At 34.7% G+C, this 22491-nt stretch overlaps 2 protein-coding genes across 2 annotated transcripts; one reads left to right on the plus strand and one right to left on the minus strand.

The window, feature by feature from the left end:
- Positions 1–2706: 2706 nt before the first annotated feature.
- Positions 2707–14422, plus strand: LOC143253547 (uncharacterized). Its single transcript, XM_076507605.1, has 8 exons — positions 2707–2861; positions 3486–3600; positions 3722–3906; positions 4579–4713; positions 5581–5742; positions 6145–6303; positions 6833–7000; positions 8104–14422. The coding sequence occupies exons 1-8, from the start codon at positions 2853–2855 to the stop codon at positions 8293–8295; spliced, it is 1125 nt and encodes a 374-aa protein (XP_076363720.1). The 5' UTR covers positions 2707–2852; the 3' UTR covers positions 8296–14422.
- On the minus strand, positions 8631–20274 carry LOC143251712 (uncharacterized). The gene is made up of 7 exons (XM_076502957.1): positions 20217–20274; positions 19585–19815; positions 16488–16787; positions 11666–11809; positions 11022–11150; positions 9636–9756; positions 8631–8964 (listed from the first exon to the last, which is right to left on the minus strand). Exons 1-6 carry the CDS (start codon positions 20272–20274, stop codon positions 9638–9640), a joined length of 981 nt encoding a protein of 326 aa, XP_076359072.1. The 3' UTR covers positions 8631–8964; positions 9636–9637.
- Positions 20275–22491: the final 2217 nt, after the last annotated feature.

A 22491-nucleotide genomic window follows, 5' to 3' on the forward strand; every position in this document is an offset into this window, starting at 1 on the left:
GTGACACCAGAGCATGAATAATTTGAAAGTGTGCCACTAGGGTCGAAGTCTTTCAGTTGGCATTGCTGGGGAAAAATGAATATAAATTTACAAAGAAAAGTAGAATCAGTTGATTTGTTATGTCTAAACATATATAATAACAAAAGGTTAAGAAAACAAAAACAATGTATTGGAGCATTCTGTAGCTCAATAAAACCTCTACCTAGAACAATATAAGGTAAAACGGATAATGAATCTTAAATTTTAACAACATTGGAAAGAGGACTAGTGGTGTTTGGTGCACCCAGGTGAGTTGACTGAGTTCTAACTTCAAGACATGAATGTGTGAGATCAATTGCGTGGTCTGTACAAAACGGGCTTTGCTACCAATGTAACCTCACCCCATGTGTTCCCCAATAGAAACTGTGGAAAGAAAGATCTAAACTGGGAAGTGACTGTAGAATATGAATAAACCTAGTGCCGAGCGTGACTGATGGATGAGATACCAGGAAAATTTGTTGTGCTGTCGCCCTGGTTCAGGGATGTTCACCACGCTATTCTCATGCATTTGAAGACATTTCGGCTTGGTGTTGACTAATGTTTTATAGGGAAAAGGCTAAGACCATAATCACGAACATCGTGAGTGGTACAAAGCAGATTACATCCCTACAATCAATGTAAAAATAAAACAAGATATCTGCCATTTGCTAAACGTTTTAAGACATATACACTGCTGGCCAAAATCTTAAGGCCAATGAACATAAAGAAAAAATATGCATTTTGCGTTGTTAGACTCAACCACTTATTTGAGTAGAGCTTCGAAAGATGAAAATAAGAAAATGGAAAATAAAAATAAAAACCTTTTTTAGCATTTAATAGGGAAAATGTGAACACTATGAAATTAGCCTAAATACTAGCTGGTCAAAAGTTTAAGACCATACTGAAACGAAGCGTTAATCGGTAAACACGTAACGAAATTGAGTCATTTGTGTTCAAGCATTAGCATTGTCAACATCTCGCACTGATATCTCCTGTGTTACATTGGGTAAAAACATGGCAAAGGCTAAAAAGTTGACAGAGATTGAACGTCGCATAATTGTCGAGCTGCAAAAGTAAGTTCTCTCTCAACGTGTCATCACTGGTGAGATTGGGGGTAGTAAAACTGCTGTTGCAAATTTCTTAAACGACCCTGAGGGATACGGAACGAGAATTTCAAGTGGTCTGCGCAAGAAAATTTCGCCGGCGTTGAACAGGAGAATTCGACGGGTTGTCTGTCAAGACTCCAGTCGATCGTCGAACCAGATTAAAGCTCTTTCGCAAGCAGAATGCGGCTCAAAAACAATAAGATGGCATCTACGAAAGAAAGGCTTTAAAAACCGTAAACGTTTTTAAAGACCATGCTTCCTTGCACACCACCAAACAGCTCGGTTAAACTTTGCTGAGAAGCACCAAACATGGGATGTAGAAATGTGTTTGTGTTTTTCTTAAAGCAAAGCCACATGAGGCTATCTGCTGAGCCCACCGAGGGGCTCGAACCCCTAATTTTAGCGTTGTAAATCTGGAGACATACCGCTGTACTAGCGGGGTGCAGGGATGTAGAAAAGTGGAAGAAGGTTTTATTCTCTGATGAGAATAAAATTTAACCTAGATTGTCCAGATGGCTTCCAACGTCACTGGCACGATAAGGATATCCCACCGGAGACATTTTCTACACGGAAGAGTGGAGGAAGTTCTATCATGATCTGGGGTGCTTTCTCCTTCCATAGAGCAATGGAGCTTCAGGTTATAAAGTGGCGTCAAACAGCAGCTGGCTATATTGGCATGTTCGGGAGAGCATTTTTATCAACTGAAGGCTCTCGCTTGTGTGGAAATGACTGGATCTTTCAACAGGACAACGCTTCAATCCACAACGCTCGCAGGACAAGGACTTTTTCATGGCGAATATCGTGATTCTTTTGGACCATCCAGTGTGTTCGCCCGAACTAAACCCCATTGAAAATGATTGGGGGTGGATGGTAAGGGAAGTCTATAGAAATGGACGTCAATTCCAAACAGTGCATGATTATGCCAAAGCGATTGTTTGAAGTCATTCGCAATGACGGCCGTGCAACTCACTACTGAGACCTCTTGTTGGGCATTTCCTGCCCTGTTTACGACTGTTTTTTTGGTATGGTCTTAAACTTTTGAGCAGCTAGTATTTAGGCTAATTTCATAGTGTTCACATTTTCCTTATTAAATGCTGAAAAAGTTGTTCTTTTTCCTTTTCTTATTTTCATCTTTCAAAGCTCTACTCAAATAAGTGGTTGAGTCTAACAATGCAAAATGCATATTTTTTCTTTATGTTCATTGGCCTTAAGATTTTGGCCAGCAGTGTATATGCAAGACTACCAAATCTCTGATCGTTACTTTACAAATATATACACTGACCACTTGAGTGAGCTATAGCTCATAGAGTTGTTATATACTCATTGTTCTAAAGATAGAAAAATACATCTTGTGGAGTTAAAACCTTGTTATTTATGTTGTTGATACAGTAGAATTGTGTGTTTGTGTGTGTTTTTTTATAGGAAAGCCACATAGGGCTATCTGTTAAGTCCAGCAAGGGGAAACGAACCCCCGATTTTAGCATTGTAAGATACAGTACAATAGAACCTGGTTAGATAGCTGGAGAAACAGTTAAAACCTTGACGTTTATGTTGTTAACACACTAGACTAGAACCTGGTTAAAACCTCGTCGTCTGTGTTGTTGACAGAAGATAAACCACAAGGTTGGATAAATAATAAAACGTTTTCTCTAACTAAAGATTAAGAAACATCGCCTTGATAACAAGTCTGAACCCAAGGAAAACCCAAAGTTTGAGGAAGTGGCGAAGATGGTTCAGGTGAGTGATAGTTACCATCATTACTGTAGCTTGTACCTAAAGTTGACGTTCTATAGTAAAATGCTTGAGTTACGGTTAGAAAGATTAAAGAATTTTTAGAGTCGAAATATCAAACTGCTGTATTACCAACTGGAAACTAAACGGCAGCCTTTCAGACGTCAGTTACAATAACAAATGATATACATTCCATTAATTTGTAAGGCATAAACTTTCTCAGTTGTAGTTTTAGTCCCATTAAATCTATGTATAGAAATGTATTTACATGTACTGGTTTTGATTGACAAACTTCTAAACTCACCTCTTATAGCGTATCTTACTTAACAGCATTGTAATTACCCAGGACAAAACTACTAACAGATACAAACGTATCTGTTGTGGTGTGTTTCACTTGGATACTGTCATACGTATTCAGGATAAAGTTACTAACACATAGATACATAATAATTAGCTATTATTATATTATATTTGGGAATGATGGTTAGATACTATTGTATTATATTAGTTAATTGTGTTTAAGTACTATTTTATTATACTTATTATTATGTACTGTTTTATAATATTTGTTGTTAGGTACTATTATATTAATATCATTGTGATCTAACATAGTGTTTAATTATTGTGTAGGGTCTTGAGAAAGAAGTGAAAAACGTTCGATATTGCCTGAAACAAAAGGAATTAGACTTGGACTTGATTCGATCAGAGAAGGATGATATCCGTAAAGAGCTGAAAGAAATGGAAAGTGAGCAACATAATTCCGTTGCTATGTTACCAAACTGTTAAATTTAGTATCGATTTATCGTTAGTCTACTTTATCACTCGTTTTGTGTTTTACAAACATATGTAACATTGTTCAATCACAGAAACCAGAGCTAGCGAACATAGAGCATTTCTGAACGAGTTTACCGAGTTACGAAAAACGAACATAGAACAAGGAGAAAAGATTCAGGTCTTGATGCAACAGGTCAATATGGCTGAGGAACGTGAGAGGGAGACTGAACGTGAAACAAACGAGATCCGAGGAAAACTAAGTCATGTCGAGCAGCAGGTGTGGCTAGAGGGCACTGTTTCATGTACACTTTTTAAAGCACTACTCTTATTTCTCACTGTTATTACCTATATTATTTCTCTAGCATGTTAAAGCTTTATATAAACTACAGATACATAGTTCTTTCTAATTACAGAACTTCCTATAGAAACTTGAATCGAAGAACTGTGTAAAACAGCAGTGTGATCTCCCTCTAATCCCTAGTATATTTTCTGGTTTACTGTTACTTACCATTATCTCACACGTGCTAATCCCTGTCTAAAGGTTTTTGATAATGTTTTTTATTATATTAGTTGGACGTTCTTTCACTTTAGAACAAATATTTCCCATAATCAACCACATGAACGCGGGAAACGTGACGGCATCCTACGGTAGAAACCTGAAACAACCCTTTAACAAGTCGAATGTTATTAAAATAGAGTGTTGTTAGAATTGAATGTTATTTAGGTTATAAGAAAAGTTAGTGTTCTTTTCCATATCCTTAAAACTGCGTTCAGGGATTCAGGACCTGACGTTGCTAGAAATATACGCAATAATTTATATCTACCGTTTTAAAGACTAGATAATTATTTATTTATTTTATTTATTAAAATAATTTCTCTACTAAGGTTTGTTTTTCAGAAAATCTTCGCGTATTTTTTACATGTGAATTTAAGATTTCATTACCTTTAGCTGAGAGACAGTGAAGGTAAAACTAAGCTGTACAAGAAATACATAGAAGAACAGCAACAAAAGCTTGAAAACTGCCAGCTGAGACTGCAGTCACAAGTACAGACCCCACAAGAATCAGTGGTAAAAGAACTGAAGGTGAGCTCAGGAACCAGGCCCGCTTTAATATTATCATGAATACATACCACAAGTAAACATTGTTCATGAAAACCTTTACTAGAAGCTGTGGTTAAACAGTAGAAGGTAAGTTCAACATTGTACATGAAAACCATTTCTAGAACCTGTGGTGAGAGACTAGATGGTAAGTTGAACATGGTTCTTGAAGACCTTTTATAGAACCTGTGGTAAGATTAGAAGGTACGTTGGATAATATTCCTGGAATTAACAGTGTAGGGTTAGATAGCATGGAAATTTTATTCATAAATGCATAATAAAACAGGAGCTAAATGATTGAATTTAGATATTGCAATAAAGACTGTCGTCGTTTTGTTTTACAAGAAGCTTCATAAATAAACTTGTGTTTATTTACTGATAGGTTCATGCAGTTCAGTCAACAACACACGTTGATAAATGTGACTTTTCAACAGTTATTACACCTACTTTAATTATAAAACCATATCGGAGTTTTCTTAGATTGTCACCGTTTTTAAAAGTCTTAGATTACTCAAGGAAAACCCGGTAATATTTTCCGAAACAAGAGAAAGTCGTTACCAATAGTTTCATTAACTTTAGTCAACATGTCATCTTTTTCAGCTTCAGAAATTAAACATGTAAAAACCACATGGGGTTATGTTAGACGTTTGGTGCAATTTAAGTAACAGCGAAACTGTGGGAGTTGATTGTCCCTGGTTATATGAAATGTTGTATTCTCATTAGGACTAACTTGTCAGAGAAAGTGTCAGATTTGGTTGTCCCAGGTTATACTAGGGGTTGTTTTTTTCATTAGGTCTAACTTGTTAAATAAAAGATGAGAGTTAGTTATCCCAGATGCTGTCTTTTCATTAGGAAGAGCTTCAACAAGCTTTGGAGCAGCTCCAAGAAACAAAGCAACAAGTTGAATACGGAGAACTTCTCAGGTCTCGACTTGTGGAAGACTTTAAAATATTAACACAACAAAAATCTCAGGTTCAGGTTTATCTGATTGAAGCCAGAAGTCAACTGAGAGAGGTAATATAACATTTCTTGACGTAACAATTAGAAATTGAAGACTATAGGTTTGTAACAAGTCAATAGATGTTTCGAGAAAACTTCAGGGCAAGACTGAAGTCAACTGATATTAACTGAAGCAATTAGATATTACCTGAAAACATTAGGATAAGTCAGGCATTGCTTATGGATGTCAAAATAGGTCAGGTAAGGCCTAAACACATTTTGTGAAAACTATGAATATATTTTAACACAAACTCTGTAATTTACCAGTCACTCAGATTCAAATATTGAGAGTTAAAACTGTATAAAATAGATTGCAATAGGTAAATAATGTTTGTAAATTTAAAAAGTACTTTACTACCTTGTATGTTACTATGAGGAAAACTTATGCTGTTATAAACTACCAAAAAACCCATTTAGGAAAAGGAGATTCGAGAGTCATTAGAGTCGCGCCAGACGGAGCTCATAAGTGAAGTTTCAACCGCTAGAGGTCGCGAATGTCTGCTCACAAAGACGATTGAAGAGAACAAAAGCTCACTGGCTGAGGAAAGAGAGAGAAATAAACGTCTGCTTGTGGAGGTAAAGCCCTTGTTTTCTGGTATTGTTGCTTTCTAAATTAGTGAAAATCTAACACTAGATACGATTGTTAAAGTTTGGCTCAGTTTTCAATAAAAATTTTATGTAAAAGTATATAATCACAATGTTACGTAAAAATAATAAACTAGATAGACCGTTGTGTCCAATCTACAGACGCTAGAAGACGTTGTAATATCTTGTCAAAGTGTGTTGATATTTGTATTGGTTTAAAACTGGTGGAGAGTGTTGGGCTGAGTTAATCATCTGACGTGTGGACTGTGGTGGTGTAAATTAAACAGTTGATATTTGAGATGTGTTATTGGTTATGTTGTAGTGTAATCTAATAATTAATTTTCGTATTATAACTATTGTAATAGTAGAGTCTAAAATGTAAACGTTTGAGTGAAATACAAGTTAAAGTCATTGTGATATGAATCTACTTTATTTAGGGCTGTGTTACTATTATAAATGAACTATATTCTAATGTTATTTACCAATTTGATCGTCAATTGAAGGTTTCCTCGTTTACCAGGTTGCAGAAGAACAGCGTTTAAAGATCAAAGAACAGAATACCGTTTCGTTTCTAAGAGGGAAACTGAAGGAGACAAAACAGTGGTGGACCGTAACCCAAGAAGAAAACTGTCGACTTCAAAAGGAGAAGGATTTACTGAATTCTGAAATTTCGTCTTTAAAAACAAAAGTGAGTTTTGGGGACTGTTATTGTTTGTCATTTATCACAAATGGTATCGAAACCTGGTTTCTAGCACTGTAAGTACACAGCTACTGGAGGGCTAAACTACTATTTAGAAACAATTACCAAGTTAAAATAGAGAAGGAAATCAGAGTAATGTCTAAGAATGGAATAAACGCAAACAATACGGTCCAAAAACAGCATGGATAAAATACATACAATATGGACGAAACACACACAATATGCTCTTTGTTCACCAATGGAAATGGACACTTGGATATGAGCTTATCCACCAGAAGACGTATAATAACCATATTTTACAGCTAATATCATTATGAATTAGTCTTAGTGAATGCCCACTCCAGTGTCTCAACCATAAGTTAGAGGACTTGTAATTCTAAACATCAAGTTTTGATAGCAGTAAAACGACAGCTTATTCATTAAAATATAATTAATCTTGGTTATCAAATTATTAATTAATGTAATATGACTTCCATCACCATACTTGGTTATCAAATCGTCAAGTAGGGTGATATGACTTCCATCACCGTACTTGGTTATCAAATCGTCAAGTAGGGTGATATAACTACCATCACCGTACTTGGTTATCAAATCGTCAAGTAGGGTGATATAACTACCATCACCGTACTTGGTTATCAAATCGTCAAGTAGGGTGATATGATTTCCATCACCTTCTAGTAACAGTCCTCTTTAAACATGGCCTGGTGGTTAAGATGCTTGGCTAACAAGTTTTATCACGTGATACATCAGATGTGGTTAGATAAAAGTGGTACAGTAGTTAGTGGTGTGTGCTATTGTCTATGTGAATGTTTGTCAGTTTTAAATCAGTGACGACATTTAGCAAATAATATTTTGTGTAGCTTTATTAACCTTTTGTATTAATTATTGAAACATACATACCTTTGTTTTATATATGTTCATATAAACTTGAAGATGAATGACATTTCTATAGTTATTATAAGGATCGGTTCAGGTGTAGCTTCATGTGAAAATTTACAGATTTATAGGAAGTGTCATGATTCATAACTGGACCACGAGTTAGATAACCTCATGAATTAGTGAAAACTTTCAACACTTGTTGTACTGTGTAGATTTCTCAAATGGAGCAAGAAACCTCGGAACTTCGTCAAAAAGTTCAAGAAATGAGATTGGCAGTCGAGGAATACCAGAGTAACTCTCAGACAGCAAACCATGTTCAAGGGCAACGGTGGCGACACTTGTTACAGATCACTGACAATATTCAACTACTTGGTCATTCTGCTGTTAGAGACTACCATGATTAATACATTAAATTATGCAACACCCACCATAAATATGATGATTAAAACCAGGCATTATCAGGAGTAAAACTAATGTGAACTGTGCAACATCTACCATAAATATGATGATTAAAAACAGGCTTTATTAAAAGTAAAGCCAACAGCTTGCGGGAATATCACATGATCAAATCATGTTTATTGGTAGGAAGTGAATGATACTGGTATAAATTTATATATACCAGTGTGTGTGTGTGTGTGTGAGAGATTTTCATTTTGTAATGATATATATTCATATTTAACTTGAAACTTTGGATGTGATTATATTTTGTTGGTAATTAAGTATCAAGTCTCAGGGATTTGAAAACAATGACAAAAATATTTTATTCATTATTTTACATAATTGGGTTACTCACACAAAAACAGTGAATATTCTCGTTTTGAAAGCTTCTGACCACAATCATGTGTACTCATTACATGCAAATGACATGTGGGTTGAGATATCACATATACATGGCATATATATAACTTTAATAACATTTATTTTTTATTACAACAAGACATGGATCAGCCACCATGACAACATTAAATTAAAGTTCTATGTTACAATCAGCTCAATCAATTTTGTGATTATTTTCATATTTAACATCTTGCCAGGATCTTCAAACAACATCCAGAAGCAGGTGAGCCCTTGACCTAAAATACATCTTGTGATTAACAAACTTCCTCTAAAACAATTATAATAAAATAACTATGAAATATTCATTAAAATCTATAGAACCTTCACAATAAAATAATACATTAGCAAGTTAGTTGAATTAGAAAACAGTTTGATACAAGGACTTTAGTTGGACCAGTTGCCTCTAGATATTGACCATTTAGATACTCCACAGTTAAAGGGCTCTAGTCGAACATATGGCTTTTAGGTACTGACCATTGGTGCATTGATATTTATGGTTTTAAAAATGTTTGATTCTAGGACTCTTGTCTGAACGGTGGCAGCTGGATACTGACCATTTAAATGCTCTTTAGTAGAAAAATTTGTATCGGACATATGGCTTCTACATACTGACTATTGGTGCATTAATATTTAGTTTTATAAATGCTTCATTGTAGGACTCTAGTCTGAACGATGGCAGCTCGATACTGACCATTTAGATACTCTTTACTAGAAGAATTTCCATTGGACCTTTGGCTTCTAGGAACTTACCAGTGGTGAATAGGTACTTACTGTTTTAAAAGTGTTAAATTCAAGGGCTGTAATCTGACCAGTGCAGTCAGTACGACTATCTAGATACTCTTTAGTTACAGGTCTCTAGTTTGACACGTGGCTACTAGAAACTGAACAATGGTGTACAAATACTCACAATTAGACATTACTTCTCCTTTTGCGCAGTCGATATACTATGTATAGAATTCCAACCAAAACTAATGTCACAGCAACCACTATCAACAACACACCCCACCAAGCCATCTTGTGTTTTCTTTCTGTAATATAGAAGATCACAGTTAGGTAAAATATGACACCAGTTACTTAATTGATCTTTCAGAGTTTTAGAAATTACCAAAACTCTATAGAACCGAAATATTCTTTGCTTCTTGACATCAATGAAAACACTAACAGTACAAAACCTACTACTTGCATCACAACTACCTGGTGATTACATATACTGTGTGGAAATTATCACTTACATTACTATAAAAATAGTATTGTGTAGATAAAAAAACCCAGCCAGATAAAGAATAATACTCATAGTAATTGACAGTATGCCGTCTCAAATCAACAGTACTACAATTAGATATCAAGATTATGCAGTGTCAGGTTACCAATATCACAGTTAGTTATCAACAGAACGTTCTGTCCATTCAGCAATGTTACAGTTTGTTATCGACAGTACGTTCTGTCCATTCAGCAATGTTACAGTTTGTTATCGACAGTACGTTCTGTCCGTTCAATAGTGTTACAATTAGTTATCGACAGAACGTTCTATCCATTCAGCAATGTTACAGTTTGTTATCGACAGAACGTTCTGTCCGTTCAACAGTGTTACAGTTTGTTATCGACAGAACGTTCTATCCATTCAACAGTGTTACAGTTTGTTATCGACAGTACGTTCTGTCCATTCAGCAATGTTACAGTTTGTTATCGACAGTACGTTCTGTCCGTTCAATAGTGTTACAGTTAGTTATCGACAGAACGTTCTGTCCACTCAGCATTGTTACAGTTTGTTATCGACAGAACGTTCTATCCATTCAACAGTGTTACAGTTAGTTATCGACAGAACGTTCTATCCATTCAGCAATGTTACAGTTTGTTATCAACAGAACGTTCTGTCCAATCAGCAATGTTACAGTTTGTTATCGACAGAACGTTCTGTCCGTTCAACAATGTTACAGTTTGTTATCGACAGAACGTTCTATCCATTCAACAGTGTTACAGTTTGTTATCGACAGAACGTTCTATCCATTCAACAGTGTTGCAGTTAGTTATCGACAGAACGTTCTGTCCAATCAGCAATGTTACAGTTTGTTATCGACAGAACGTTCTGTCCGTTCAACAGTGTTACAGTTTGTTATCGACAGTACGTTATGTCAGTTCAACAGTGTTATAGTTTGTTATCGACAGTAAGTTTTGTCATTTTTTCGTTTATCGTCAACAGTTTGGTGAGCACTAGAACACATTTATTTAAGTTTTCTAGATTAAAGCCACTTTAGTAACAATTCAACTATTTTGAGTAAAGTATGAAACTTACCCTTTAGTTCACATTTCTTCTGAGAATTTGAAACGAAATCATCCATACATGTGCATATATTGGGACGACAGATGGCGTTGCTTGTAATGCATTGTTTGTCTGTCTCGCAGCTTTCGTTGAGATCAGCAGCTGAAGGAATAATAATTTTGTTTTTAATGTAAGAAAACACAAAAGAGTGGTTAAAGAAATGATGAATATTGTAGTGTTAATGTAGAAAGAACAGAACAGTGGTTAAAGAAATATTTCTGTTAATATGTAAAAGAATAAAACAGTGGTTAAAAAATATTTTGGTGTTTATGTCATCTGTAACTTTTAGCGAAATTCTTCCTGTGACTAGGTTAGATGTAGGCAAGCTTTGTTGTAAGTTATTGGTATTATTCCAATCACTTGGTAACAACCAATTGTGGACCTTCCTGTGATTAGGTTAGAAGTAGCCATTAATCTGGCTTAGGCTTAGCTGTGTTTATTGTACTCCTTTAGAATTTTGATTATTATTCTACGCACTTTGTTATGTTAATGTGACTTAAAGTTATTCAAGGAATATTTTAGAGAGTGTATGCTGTTTGATGTTTATTAATGAGTAAGGGAACTTAACGTTTAGAACTTGATCACACTAAATAAAGGAAGTCTATGACAATGGTTACCTTTCAAGCAAGCTTGGCTGGAGTCTTCAAGATAGGCAACAAAGAACTCTTTAGCTTTACACACACATATTGAATTGACACAAACTGAGCGTTTCGTGTCACAGCTGTTGTCTTCAACACAAAATCCTCCAATTAAAGATCCCCCTGGAAAATATTGATTGATTGAGCAGAAAAATGTGCATAAATATTTGGTCTCTAACCCCCGTATGTCAACTGTGAAGGATGCGAATCATACGACAGTTCAAAAAATGTGTATTAATTTATATATCATCTCATATGGACTTCGTAATTCAAAAACAAACTGTCATATCTAAACAAGCCTTACATGTTAGCCCTTATTAACAAATTAAGAATAATAATTAACCATTAATAATCAATCAAGTGGCTTTTAATAACGGATTAAGACATAGCAGTTATCCCATAATAACCAATCAAGACGTAATGGTTTGCTCTTAATAACCAATCACGTGCAGCGCTTAAACTTCGAACAATCAATCGAAACGTAGCAGTTAGCTTTTGATAACCAATCAAGACATTGCAGCTTTGTTAGCTATATAACGTGTGGCAGCTTTGTTATTGTTTTGTTTTGAATTTTGTTCTAAGCTACTTGAGAGCTACCTCCTGTAATTGACCCTAATTTCACTGTCACAGACTAGTTTAAAGGCAATAGTCAACAACATCCACCTCCAGCTCTTGGGCTACACTTTCCCTAACGACTAGTGAGATTAATCGTATAATTATTACGCCCCGACGGTTGAAAGGGCGTCCATGTTTGGTATGGCAGGGATTCGAACCTGTCGCCAGTAGATAAGATCATGGTTTTTCAAGCTATGCTTCGCGCAGCTTTTAGGCTCCGCCATAGTTATCTGGGGCTCGGCGAGGATATCTTAGAATGTTAATATTTTTTTCCTAAAACTATGAAATTGAATCAGGATACGATGTACCAAAAAGTAAAATATATCTTTAATATTAACATGTTTATCGTATATTGGGCCTTTTAATATTTTATTCTGTCTAACACCAGACGATTTTATTTAGCTTAGGGGAAGTTCTCGCGGTAAAAGTGTTAATAAAATCTCAATTAACTTCAACAGTGGCACCACTGGTTGGTTGCTAGTACATATGACACCATCTCAAGATCGCATGCGTCATTGGTGATGGGAGGTAGCTTATTAATTTTCGTATGAAACGTCGGTCAACCCTAGATAGTGATGCAAACTGTCTTTTGAAAGCCAGATCTGGATTAGCAGCTAAATCTCGAACGAAATGAAATATGACGTTACTGAAACTTGTCCAAATTTGAAACATGGTGATACAATTAGATACAGTATCAATTGTTTCAAATTCAAAGTATATTTATATGAAGTATAATTATATTTATGACAATTATAATGGGTAATAGTTAGGTTTGTACCGATGTGCTCTATGACGTCATACGCCCGCATGAAGTCATATTTCAATGTCTTTCATTTCGTTCTAGATTTAGACGCACGTGAGATCTGGCTTAATATTGTGTTACTTGGCTTTAAAATTTCTGTTAAAAACAAAAATAAAGTTGTGAAAATAACAGGTTATCCTTTTACTTTAGAAAAAAACATACTGCACTAGCGGCCTAGCTTTTTGTCCACAAATCTTTATTTCTGTCGTTATGGCAACACTGATCTTAGGTCAGCATGTCATTGTATGATTAAGAAGCTACTTTGTGTCCGTGAAAATACTTTTGAAGCGCCAAAGATATAATAATACATTTTTAGACAAATTAATAACTAGTTGTCACCCTTATAATGGATAAGTGGCTGAATATAAGTTATAAATCTGATACGAGTAAAAAAAAATCTTCCTAGGCCTAATACGAATTTATCGGCGTTATCGTTGTGTGCGAGCACTTCAATACAAAATGATGCAAGAAGTACAGACACAAGAAAGAAAATAAAGTATGATGAAAGTTTTATTGAATATGGTTTTACATGGACAGGTAATGAAGACAGACCAAGTGTGTTGTGTGTTAAATGTGGAACAGTGTTGAGTAACAGAAGTTTGCATCCAGCAGTTAAAACGACATCTAGAAACCAAACACTTCCAATTAAAAAATCCACATTCCGTGTATTTCAAAAGAAAGTGTGTGCAATTAAATGCAAGTAAAGCTACATTTCGTTCGTTTGTCTATCAGGACAACAAACATGTTTTTGTTGCTTCATATAGTGTTAGTTTCCGTATTGCAAAAGCAGGTGAAGCTCATACAATTGCATAAGATTTGATAAAACTATGCGCAAAAGATTTGGTAGAGTGCACGAATGATGAGTAGTTTCTAAAAAACATTAACTCTGTGCCCCTTTCTGACTACTCGGTTTCTCGAAGGATCAAGGATATGTCAGCAAATTGCTTAACAGAGTTAATAAGGCGACTAAAAGCGAGTCCGAATGGATGAATCAACAGATGTCGCAGGTTATGCAATGTTGCTTGTGTTTGTTCGCTATATTCACAAAGCTAGTTTTAAAGAAGAAATGCTAATTTCGAACTTTGCCTACTCAAACAACAGGCAAAGAAATATTTAAACTGATCGATTTATTTATGGAGGAACATGAGATCCAATGGCAGCTTTGATCAAGTATTTGCATTGATGAAGCTGCAGCTATGATTGGAAAATTTTCATGCACAGTGCCACACATAAGAAAGAAAAACGTTGACTTCGAGAGTATCCACTGCTGTCTTCATCGTCATTCACTTGCAACGAAACGAGTGCCAAAAGACTTAAAAGAGGTATTGAGTGATGTCATAAAAATAGTTAATTTTATAAAATCAAGACCACTCAATGTGAGGATCTTCAGTTTACTCTGTGAGGATACGGGACGTTTGCATAAAAATTTGCTGTTTCATACTGAAGTCCAATGTATTTCTCGGGGAAATGTTCTTGCTCTGTTTTACGAACTGCGTGAGGAGATATATTTCTTTTTATTTGAATGCCATTTTGAACTTGCATGAAAATTAAGAGATAAATGCTGGGTACAGAAAGTGGCTTACCTTTCGGATGTATTTGCCTGTCTAAATGAAGTGTATGTTACAATGCAAGCTACCAGGTTAACGTACTTCAAAGCTCAGAGTAAAATGGAAGTGCTTTAACGTAAACTAAAACTTTGGGGTGAATACTTATAGAAGAACTTGATTGCTTCGAAAATCTCAGTGGTTGTTTCCTTATGAATGAAATTTTCTTAAGTGAAGATGCAAAAGCTTCAGTCTTGCAGCACGTATCTGATTTGTGTACAGCTGTTGAGGAGTACTTCCCCTCTCATTTAGAAAAAATATTGTGAATTCAAAATCCTTTTGTTGACTCTGCAAATACAAACGATTTGCCTTTGAAAGAGAAAGAACATCTTATAGAAATGTCAACTGATTACTCCCTAAAAACAAAATTTCATCAGGATGAAATTACACAATTTTGTATTCAAATGGCCCTAAAATAAGTAACAGAACCTTGAAAATGTTGATGTGTTTTCCAACAACATATCTTTGTGAGCAAACATTTGCACTGTATACAGCTACAAAGATCAAATTTAGAAACAAGCAAAATACTGAAGAATATTTGCGATTACAGGTAACAACTGCAACTCCAAATATTGAACTACTTTGTGCACAAAAGCAAGCCTATCCGAGCCACTAACAAATAAATACGTACACTGTATTTTTACTGATATAAATTTTGCAAGCAGAATTTTTTGAACAAGTAAGTAGAATTAAAAATGTTTTTTTTTAAATATTGATGTTTATTAATTCATATTCTAAAAGCTTGAAGTAAACTTTATCTGATGCTATTGATCGATTGTTTCTATTTTTAGTGTATTTTTTTTTATTTGGGCTCGGATTGTTTTTTTTTTTCTGATGTGCAGCTCCGCAGGTCTAAATGTTTTAGAAACCCTGGGCTAGATTACAAGTCAAGCTCCATAACTACCAGATCCGCATAGTGCAGTTTTTATGATGTGTTAACGCAAAATCAGGTGTTAACAGAAACATGTAGCTTGGTAGAGTTAGTTATAAAATCATAGAGACAAAGATAAACCTTGGAAACTTTTTAGGCTTACTTACAAAATCACACAAGAAAGTCTCAACTTGTCACCTTCACTTCTAAAGTTACAAAGTGACTTATATAAGCTCCATTTACATATTTCATATCTATAGATATGTCCTCAGTGAATATGGCTGGTTCTGGTAATTTATCACTGTTGTTTACATATATCATTAAAGTGTATTTGGCTGTTTCTGGTGACTTACCGGTATTGTTGACCGACAGAATCATAACGATTAAGTAATATTTCCATACTTACTAACTGTCACCGTAGTTCGCCAGTATTGTTGACCTATAGAATCACACTGATTATATATTACTTCTATACTTACTATCACCGTAGTTCACCAGTATTGTTTACTTGTAGAATCACAATTATTACATAATATTTCCATACTTACTAACTATCACAGTGGTTGACCAATATTGTTTACTTGTAGAATCACAATGATTACATGATATTTCCATACTTACTATCTGTTAGTGTAGTTGACCAGTATTGTTTACCTGTAGAATCATAATGATTACATAATATTTCCATACTTACTATCTGTTAGCGTAGTTGACCAATGTTGTTTACCTGTAGAATCATAATGATTACATGATATTTCCATACTCATGATAACCGTAGTTGACCAATGTTGATTACCTCTAGAATCATAATGATTACTTGATATTTATACACTTACTAACAGCCACAGTATTTGACCAGTATTGTTTACCTGTAGAATCATAATTATTACATAATAATTTCATACTTACTAACTATCACCGTTGTTGACTTATTAACTTCCATTTTCGATGTGATAACCTGTATTGTTACATTGAAGGAAATGGCCGCGTCTTGAAGCCATAATGTGGCCACGAAAGTGTTGTTGTTTGGTTTGGACTTAACGGTGTAGTGTGAAATACGGGGCTTGTCGGTACTTCCTTGTTTCACAAAGTATTGGACTTGAGGTACTTCATTTGTAATGATCTTAGTGTCTATGGTAACGTTCTGGCCTCGTATAATGGGACGAGGTGGAGTGAATTTAAATTCAGTCACTTGCAACAGGATCGTTCCTATTGAAAAAAATGTTTAGTTTTTTTGTAACTGCAGATAATGAAAATCTAGTAACTTAAAACACTATCGTTGAGTGAGTTTATCATTTGTTAAGTGTTTTCTTTATTTTAAAAAATGACAATATTTTAGTTTATAACACTCTATTAGTAATTTTACTCCAATTTAAGAGTCATGCAGGGTAGCTACCGCAGTGATGTCCCCTGTTGGAATTATGAAGAAATAATTGTTGGAGTATGAGAAATGAATAGAGTCAAGAAAGAGTAAATAGTCATATATAGAGTAGAATTATCTAATGTATCTAGATATAGATTATATGGATCAAAGAATCCACTTATGATGTAAAAAATAAATCAGTCTTTAGATGTCTGAGAAATTCAAGATGGCTACCATGACATACAATAAAGTGTTCAAAGATTATTTTTGTGAGTCTTGTTCAAGCTGTCTATTTCTTTTGAATAGAACTGTAATAAATGTTAAAATTATAACCACAGGTCACTAATATACAGCTATTAACACAAGGAAAGTGTATCTTCTTATTTGCTGTTAGAATTACTTCGAAGGAGTAACTGCTCTATTTCCTTATTAATCATTATTAATTTACCATGTGTAGCAGAGGAAACAGTTTTAACCATTTCAAGGAAATTAATATTGTATTATAACCACTTGTATTGAAAATTCAGAGATACTCCATAACAGCAACAGGCTTATGATAGACAGACCTGATATTGGGGAAGCTGTTCAGGCTGATATCACAAGATATAGTACAACATGTTACCATACTACATAACGATATTAGTGTTGGACACTCACTGCTTCAGTTTACTTCAACATTATGGACTGTAAGAACTCGTGATGAGAGGCAGTGGAGGGGAAACTATATGGTACATACCTCTCAAGAGCATGTGTCACAAATTAGGAAGAAAGTTTTGTAATTTATATAAAGTATGCCATAAGTTGCTGCACTAAAGTTAGCCCATCAGTCTATTTGAAAGAAAGTACTTTAGTGTTATGAAGGCTTTACTCACAAAATATAAGGAGTACTTGATACAGTTATTTACATATGGTGTTCACTACAGAGGAGTACTTGATACAGTTATTTACATGTGGTGTCCACTACAGAGGAATACTTGATACAGTTATTTACATGTGATGTCCACTACAGAAGAGTACTTGATACAGTTATTTACGTGTGGTGTCCCCTATGGAGAAATATTTGGCACAGTATTTAGAAGTGGTGTCAGCTGGTCTGGGACTGATATAAAATTAAGGGATATGGTATATTTTTCTAGCACATGAATATTTATATGGTTCACTAACATGTACATGTAGTGTTTCTCTGGTAAATAAGTTAACTAGACACTAAATTCATTGTGCTATTTGCTGTATAAGACGAGCTACAGTTATTTATCACTCAAAGAAGCTATCTTGAATTTCTCCCTTATTGAAATTTAAAACAAGAATTCTTTGGGCATAATAATGTTCAAAAGACACGTGTGAGTCAATTCTAAAGTCTATCGTTGTTCAGCCCGTTTAACTTCTTCCTGGTATTGGACTCCATGTTCTCAGCTTCCTTGAAAAAGGGTCTCCATCTGTCGTTGGTTTAATCTTTATCAATCGTAATAACATCTTTAAGTTTTAAATATAATTTTCAAAAATAATACAAGCTGTAACTGGTGTTTCTGGTCATGGCTCCTGTCTGTGTATTTCTCTGTACTATATCTTCAAGTGCAATAAAACCACCAGTCATGATGAAAGAAGAAGACATTCAGAGCCAACACCTTCACATCCTCTCCACGAAAAGAAAAATAACCACAACTGAAAACAAATTTCCACGTATGGGGTTTAAAGAGAACGGCTTTTCCTGAGCAGCCTTGTTGGTAAGAGCAGGTAACTGTTTTCTCTTCCTTCCAACAAAATTCCCGCCACTTTAAGTATTTTGTTATCTTCATATACCACTCGTTTGGAATTCCCAATGGAACAACAAAAGGTTTAGAGACAGTTTGAATGGGCAGTGAAAATAAAACACATACAAGAACAAGCAATGTACGTATACGGTTTGAATATGTAGTAAAAAATACAAATACAGGAATAACCAATGTTTGTATACGGTTTGAAAGGGTAGCAAAACACAGATACAAGAATAACCAATGTTTGTATATGGTTTAAATAGGTAGCAAAACACAGATATAAGAATAACCAATGTTTGTATATGGTTTGAATTGTCAGCAAAACACAGATACAAGAGTAACCAATGTTTGTGTATGGTTTGAATAGGTAGCAAAACACAGATACAAGAATAACCAATGTTTGTATATGGTTTGAATAGGTAGTAATAAATACAAGATTAACAAATGTTTAAAGACGGTTTGAATGGTTGGTGAAAAATAAACAAGAATAACTAATGTTTGTAGATGGTTTGAATAGGTGGTAATAAATACAAATACAAGATTAACTGATGTTTAGAGACGGTTTGAATGGTTAGTGAAGTATCCTTTATTATAAATAAAAGTAAATTACGTTAGATTCAAAGTTAAGCACAGAGTTATACAATTGGCTCTTTGTGCTCTTCATATTAAAACCTGATTACTAGCGTTGGAAGTTCACATACTTGTCACTGAGGAACTATAAATAACATAACTACGATTTTTGAACAAACGTTTACCGTTATAATGTTATTTTTTAATACATATTGAATTTCATTAAAAAAATAGCAGAATATGCGGTTAAACAAGTGGTAATGAGTTGAAAAATGTCTCATATGTAGATGTATGAAACCTTATTACTTTCTTGACTCACCATTAGTTTTCTTTCCATGAGTTCTGTTAGACGATTCGAGATCAAATGGAAGTGTCTCGTCTTCTGAATCCAATCCGTTTAATAGCGTGCCTAACTCGTTATCTCCTGTACCATGAACAAAGGTTGTTATAAAGCAAACTATCCCTGCCAGTACAAAATATGGTTTGTTGTTTGTTTGTTTTTTTGAACTTTCGCACAAAGCTACTCGAGGGCTATCTCTGCTAGCCGTCCCTAATTTAGCAGTGTAAGACTAGAGGGAAGGCAGCTAGTCATCACCACCCACCGCCAACTCCTGAGCTACTCTTTTACCAACGAATAATGGGATTGACCGTAACATTATAACGTCCTCACGACTGAAAGGGAGAACATGTTTGGTATAACAGGGATTCGAACTCGCAACCCTCGGACTATGAGTACTGTAAAAAGTGTTAATTAAAACCAGAGATTTACCTTAATAATTATTATTATATCAACAATCTTCCATATAGCCGTATTTTTCTGTTACTAGTTTTTATGAGGATTTAATGTAACAACTTTTCATATTAGTAGTTAGAACCTGCGACCCTCGGATTACGAGTCGAGTGCTTTAACCTCCTGGCCATGCCGCGCCTACGCGTAGTAGTTAACCCTACTGACGTGCACATTTCTTTCCTCGATATGTGATACCAATACTCCAAGGTTTCTTTCCATGTTAATGTAATATCGTAACACCTACGATTAATTTCTCTCTCAGTACTGTAAAAAGTAAATATTAAAATCAGAGATTTACCATAATAATGATTATTATATCAACAATCTTCCATATAACCGTATTTTTCTATTAATAGTTTTATGAGTGTTTAATGTAACAACTTTTCATATTAATAGTTATCGTACCAACGCTTTTAGATTTTTTAATATTCGTTGGGCTCATACCATATTCAGTTATGACGGATAATATCGTTGAGTTATAATGAACTTGAGTTATGAAATTAAATACGATCGTACTATTCTAACTATGAACCAAATTATTCTATATCTTATATTGTAACTTTAACTAGATTATTCTGTATCGTTATATTCTAACTTTAACCAGAATATTCCGTATCGCAATAATCTATTAACCAGATTATTTCGTATAGTTATATTCTAGCTTTAACCAGAATATTCCGTATCGCAATAATCTATTAACCAGATTATTCCGTATCGTTATATTCTATTAACCAGATTATTCCCTTTCAACATCGCGTGATGATGATATTTTTCAAACTTTTTTCTGAAGACTCAGTTCTAAATGTATGGTTTTAAAACGCTCACATCTGAGGCTCGATTCCTTACAATGGACAGACAACCGATTGTGTAACAGCAGTTGTCAATTATAATAAGTCGTTATTTTTGTGTAAAATTTTCAAAAGAGTGTTTTATGTGAAAAGAAACCTGTCTACGAAAGAGACGAAGCTCGTCTTATGAAATAACCTATAGTTTTATTCATGTAATTGTGGACTAATCTATTTTTGTATTTATTTTGACTTTAAAAATAGGTTAGTTTATATTTTTTAATAAACATGGCTGTTTTTCGCTAGTGAAATTCTGTGTGGCATTTTATAAACTATTTCGAATATTGGAATATGGTGCTTTGTTTAAAAAAAACACAAAAACCTTCGACTATGGATTCCCCACAGCAATTATTTACGTAATTATAAGAAGTGTGATTCTAATTTAACTGGGTTTTTAAAATACAAGAAAAACTGTTAATATTAATAAGAGCTCTTTATGAAACATTTCAAGTACCTTATTTAGTAATCGTTTACTTCTTACTACTAATAAATCTACAAAGTTTCACACGATAGATGTGGGCTCTTATGTATAATGTAAATACAGCTTTCCAGTGAACTTACCACTAAGTTCTCTTCCACTACTTCCTTATAATCCAGAAAGACTGTGCGTTTGGTACTTTTACAGTTACTGAACTTTTACTGGCTGTGAAATACATCTGTTCTTCTTACTACGTCGACAGTTCCAAAGTCTATAACACCTTTTGTAATCTACTATGTACATAACATATGACGACAACAGCGATGAAGAATAGTTATTTTAAATAGAACTTGTATGTATCTACATATAGTTCTTTGTAAAGTGGCTCACTCGCAAACTGGTTTTTCTTTTACAAAATGAGTATTGTTACATGAACAGAACTTGTACAGACTGAGTATTATTATATGAGCATAACTTGTTGTACAGAATGAGTATTGTTACATGAACAGAACTTTTTGTGCAGAATGAGTATTGTTACATAAACAGAACTTGTTGTACAGAATGAGTATTGTTACATGAACAGAACTTGTACAGAATGAGTACTGTCACATGAACAGACCTTGTTGTACAGAATGAGTATTGTTACATGAACAGACCTTGTTGTACAGTTTGTTTGTTTGTTTTTTGGAATTTTGCACAAAGCTACTCGAGGGCTATCTGTGCTAGCCGTCCCTAATTTAGCAGTGTAAGACTAGAGGGAAGGCAGCTAGTCATCACCACCCACCGCCAACTCTTGGGCTACTCTTTTACCAACGAATAGTGGGATTGACCGTCACATTATACACCCCCACGGCTGGGAGGGCGAGCATGTTTAGCGCGACGCGGGCGCGAATCCGCGACCCTCAGATTACGAGTCGCACGCCTTACGCGCTTGGCCATGCCAGGCTTGTTGTACAGAATGAGTACTGTTGCATGAACAGATGAGGGTATACTGTTGTATAATCTTGGGCTCTTTTCCCCTTCTGGAATATCTTAAATCCTTGAAATCGTGATCGTAACGTCCAGTGTCCTTTCAGGAATGTTCTGTGGCTGATTATTTGTTTTCAAATAAATTGAAAAGCAAACAAAAATGGCGTAGAGCTGTTTTTATTAATTTTGTGAAACATTTAACAG

The sequence above is a fragment of the Tachypleus tridentatus genome, chromosome 6, assembly GCF_004210375.1.
Source record: "Tachypleus tridentatus isolate NWPU-2018 chromosome 6, ASM421037v1, whole genome shotgun sequence".
NCBI lineage: Eukaryota > Metazoa > Arthropoda > Merostomata > Xiphosura > Limulidae > Tachypleus > Tachypleus tridentatus.

Bases quoted from the DNA above. Each gene is read 5' to 3' on its own strand.
- LOC143251712 (XM_076502957.1), bottom strand. From the start codon at position 20,274: ATGGAAAGAAACCTTGGAGTATTGGTATCACATATCGAGGAAAGAAAT. The intron at 11,151-11,665 runs GTAACCATTGTC...TTATTCCTTCAG, and splicing joins CAGCCAAGCTTGCTTGAAAG to CTGCTGATCTCAACGAAAGC. The intron at 9,757-11,021 runs GTAAGTTTCATA...TCTATATTACAG, and splicing joins GAAGAAATGTGAACTAAAGG to AAAGAAAACACAAGATGGCT.
- LOC143253547 (XM_076507605.1), top strand. The intron at 4,714-5,580 runs GTGAGCTCAGGA...TCTTTTCATTAG, and splicing joins CAGTGGTAAAAGAACTGAAG to GAAGAGCTTCAACAAGCTTT. The intron at 5,743-6,144 runs GTAATATAACAT...AAACCCATTTAG, and splicing joins CCAGAAGTCAACTGAGAGAG to GAAAAGGAGATTCGAGAGTC.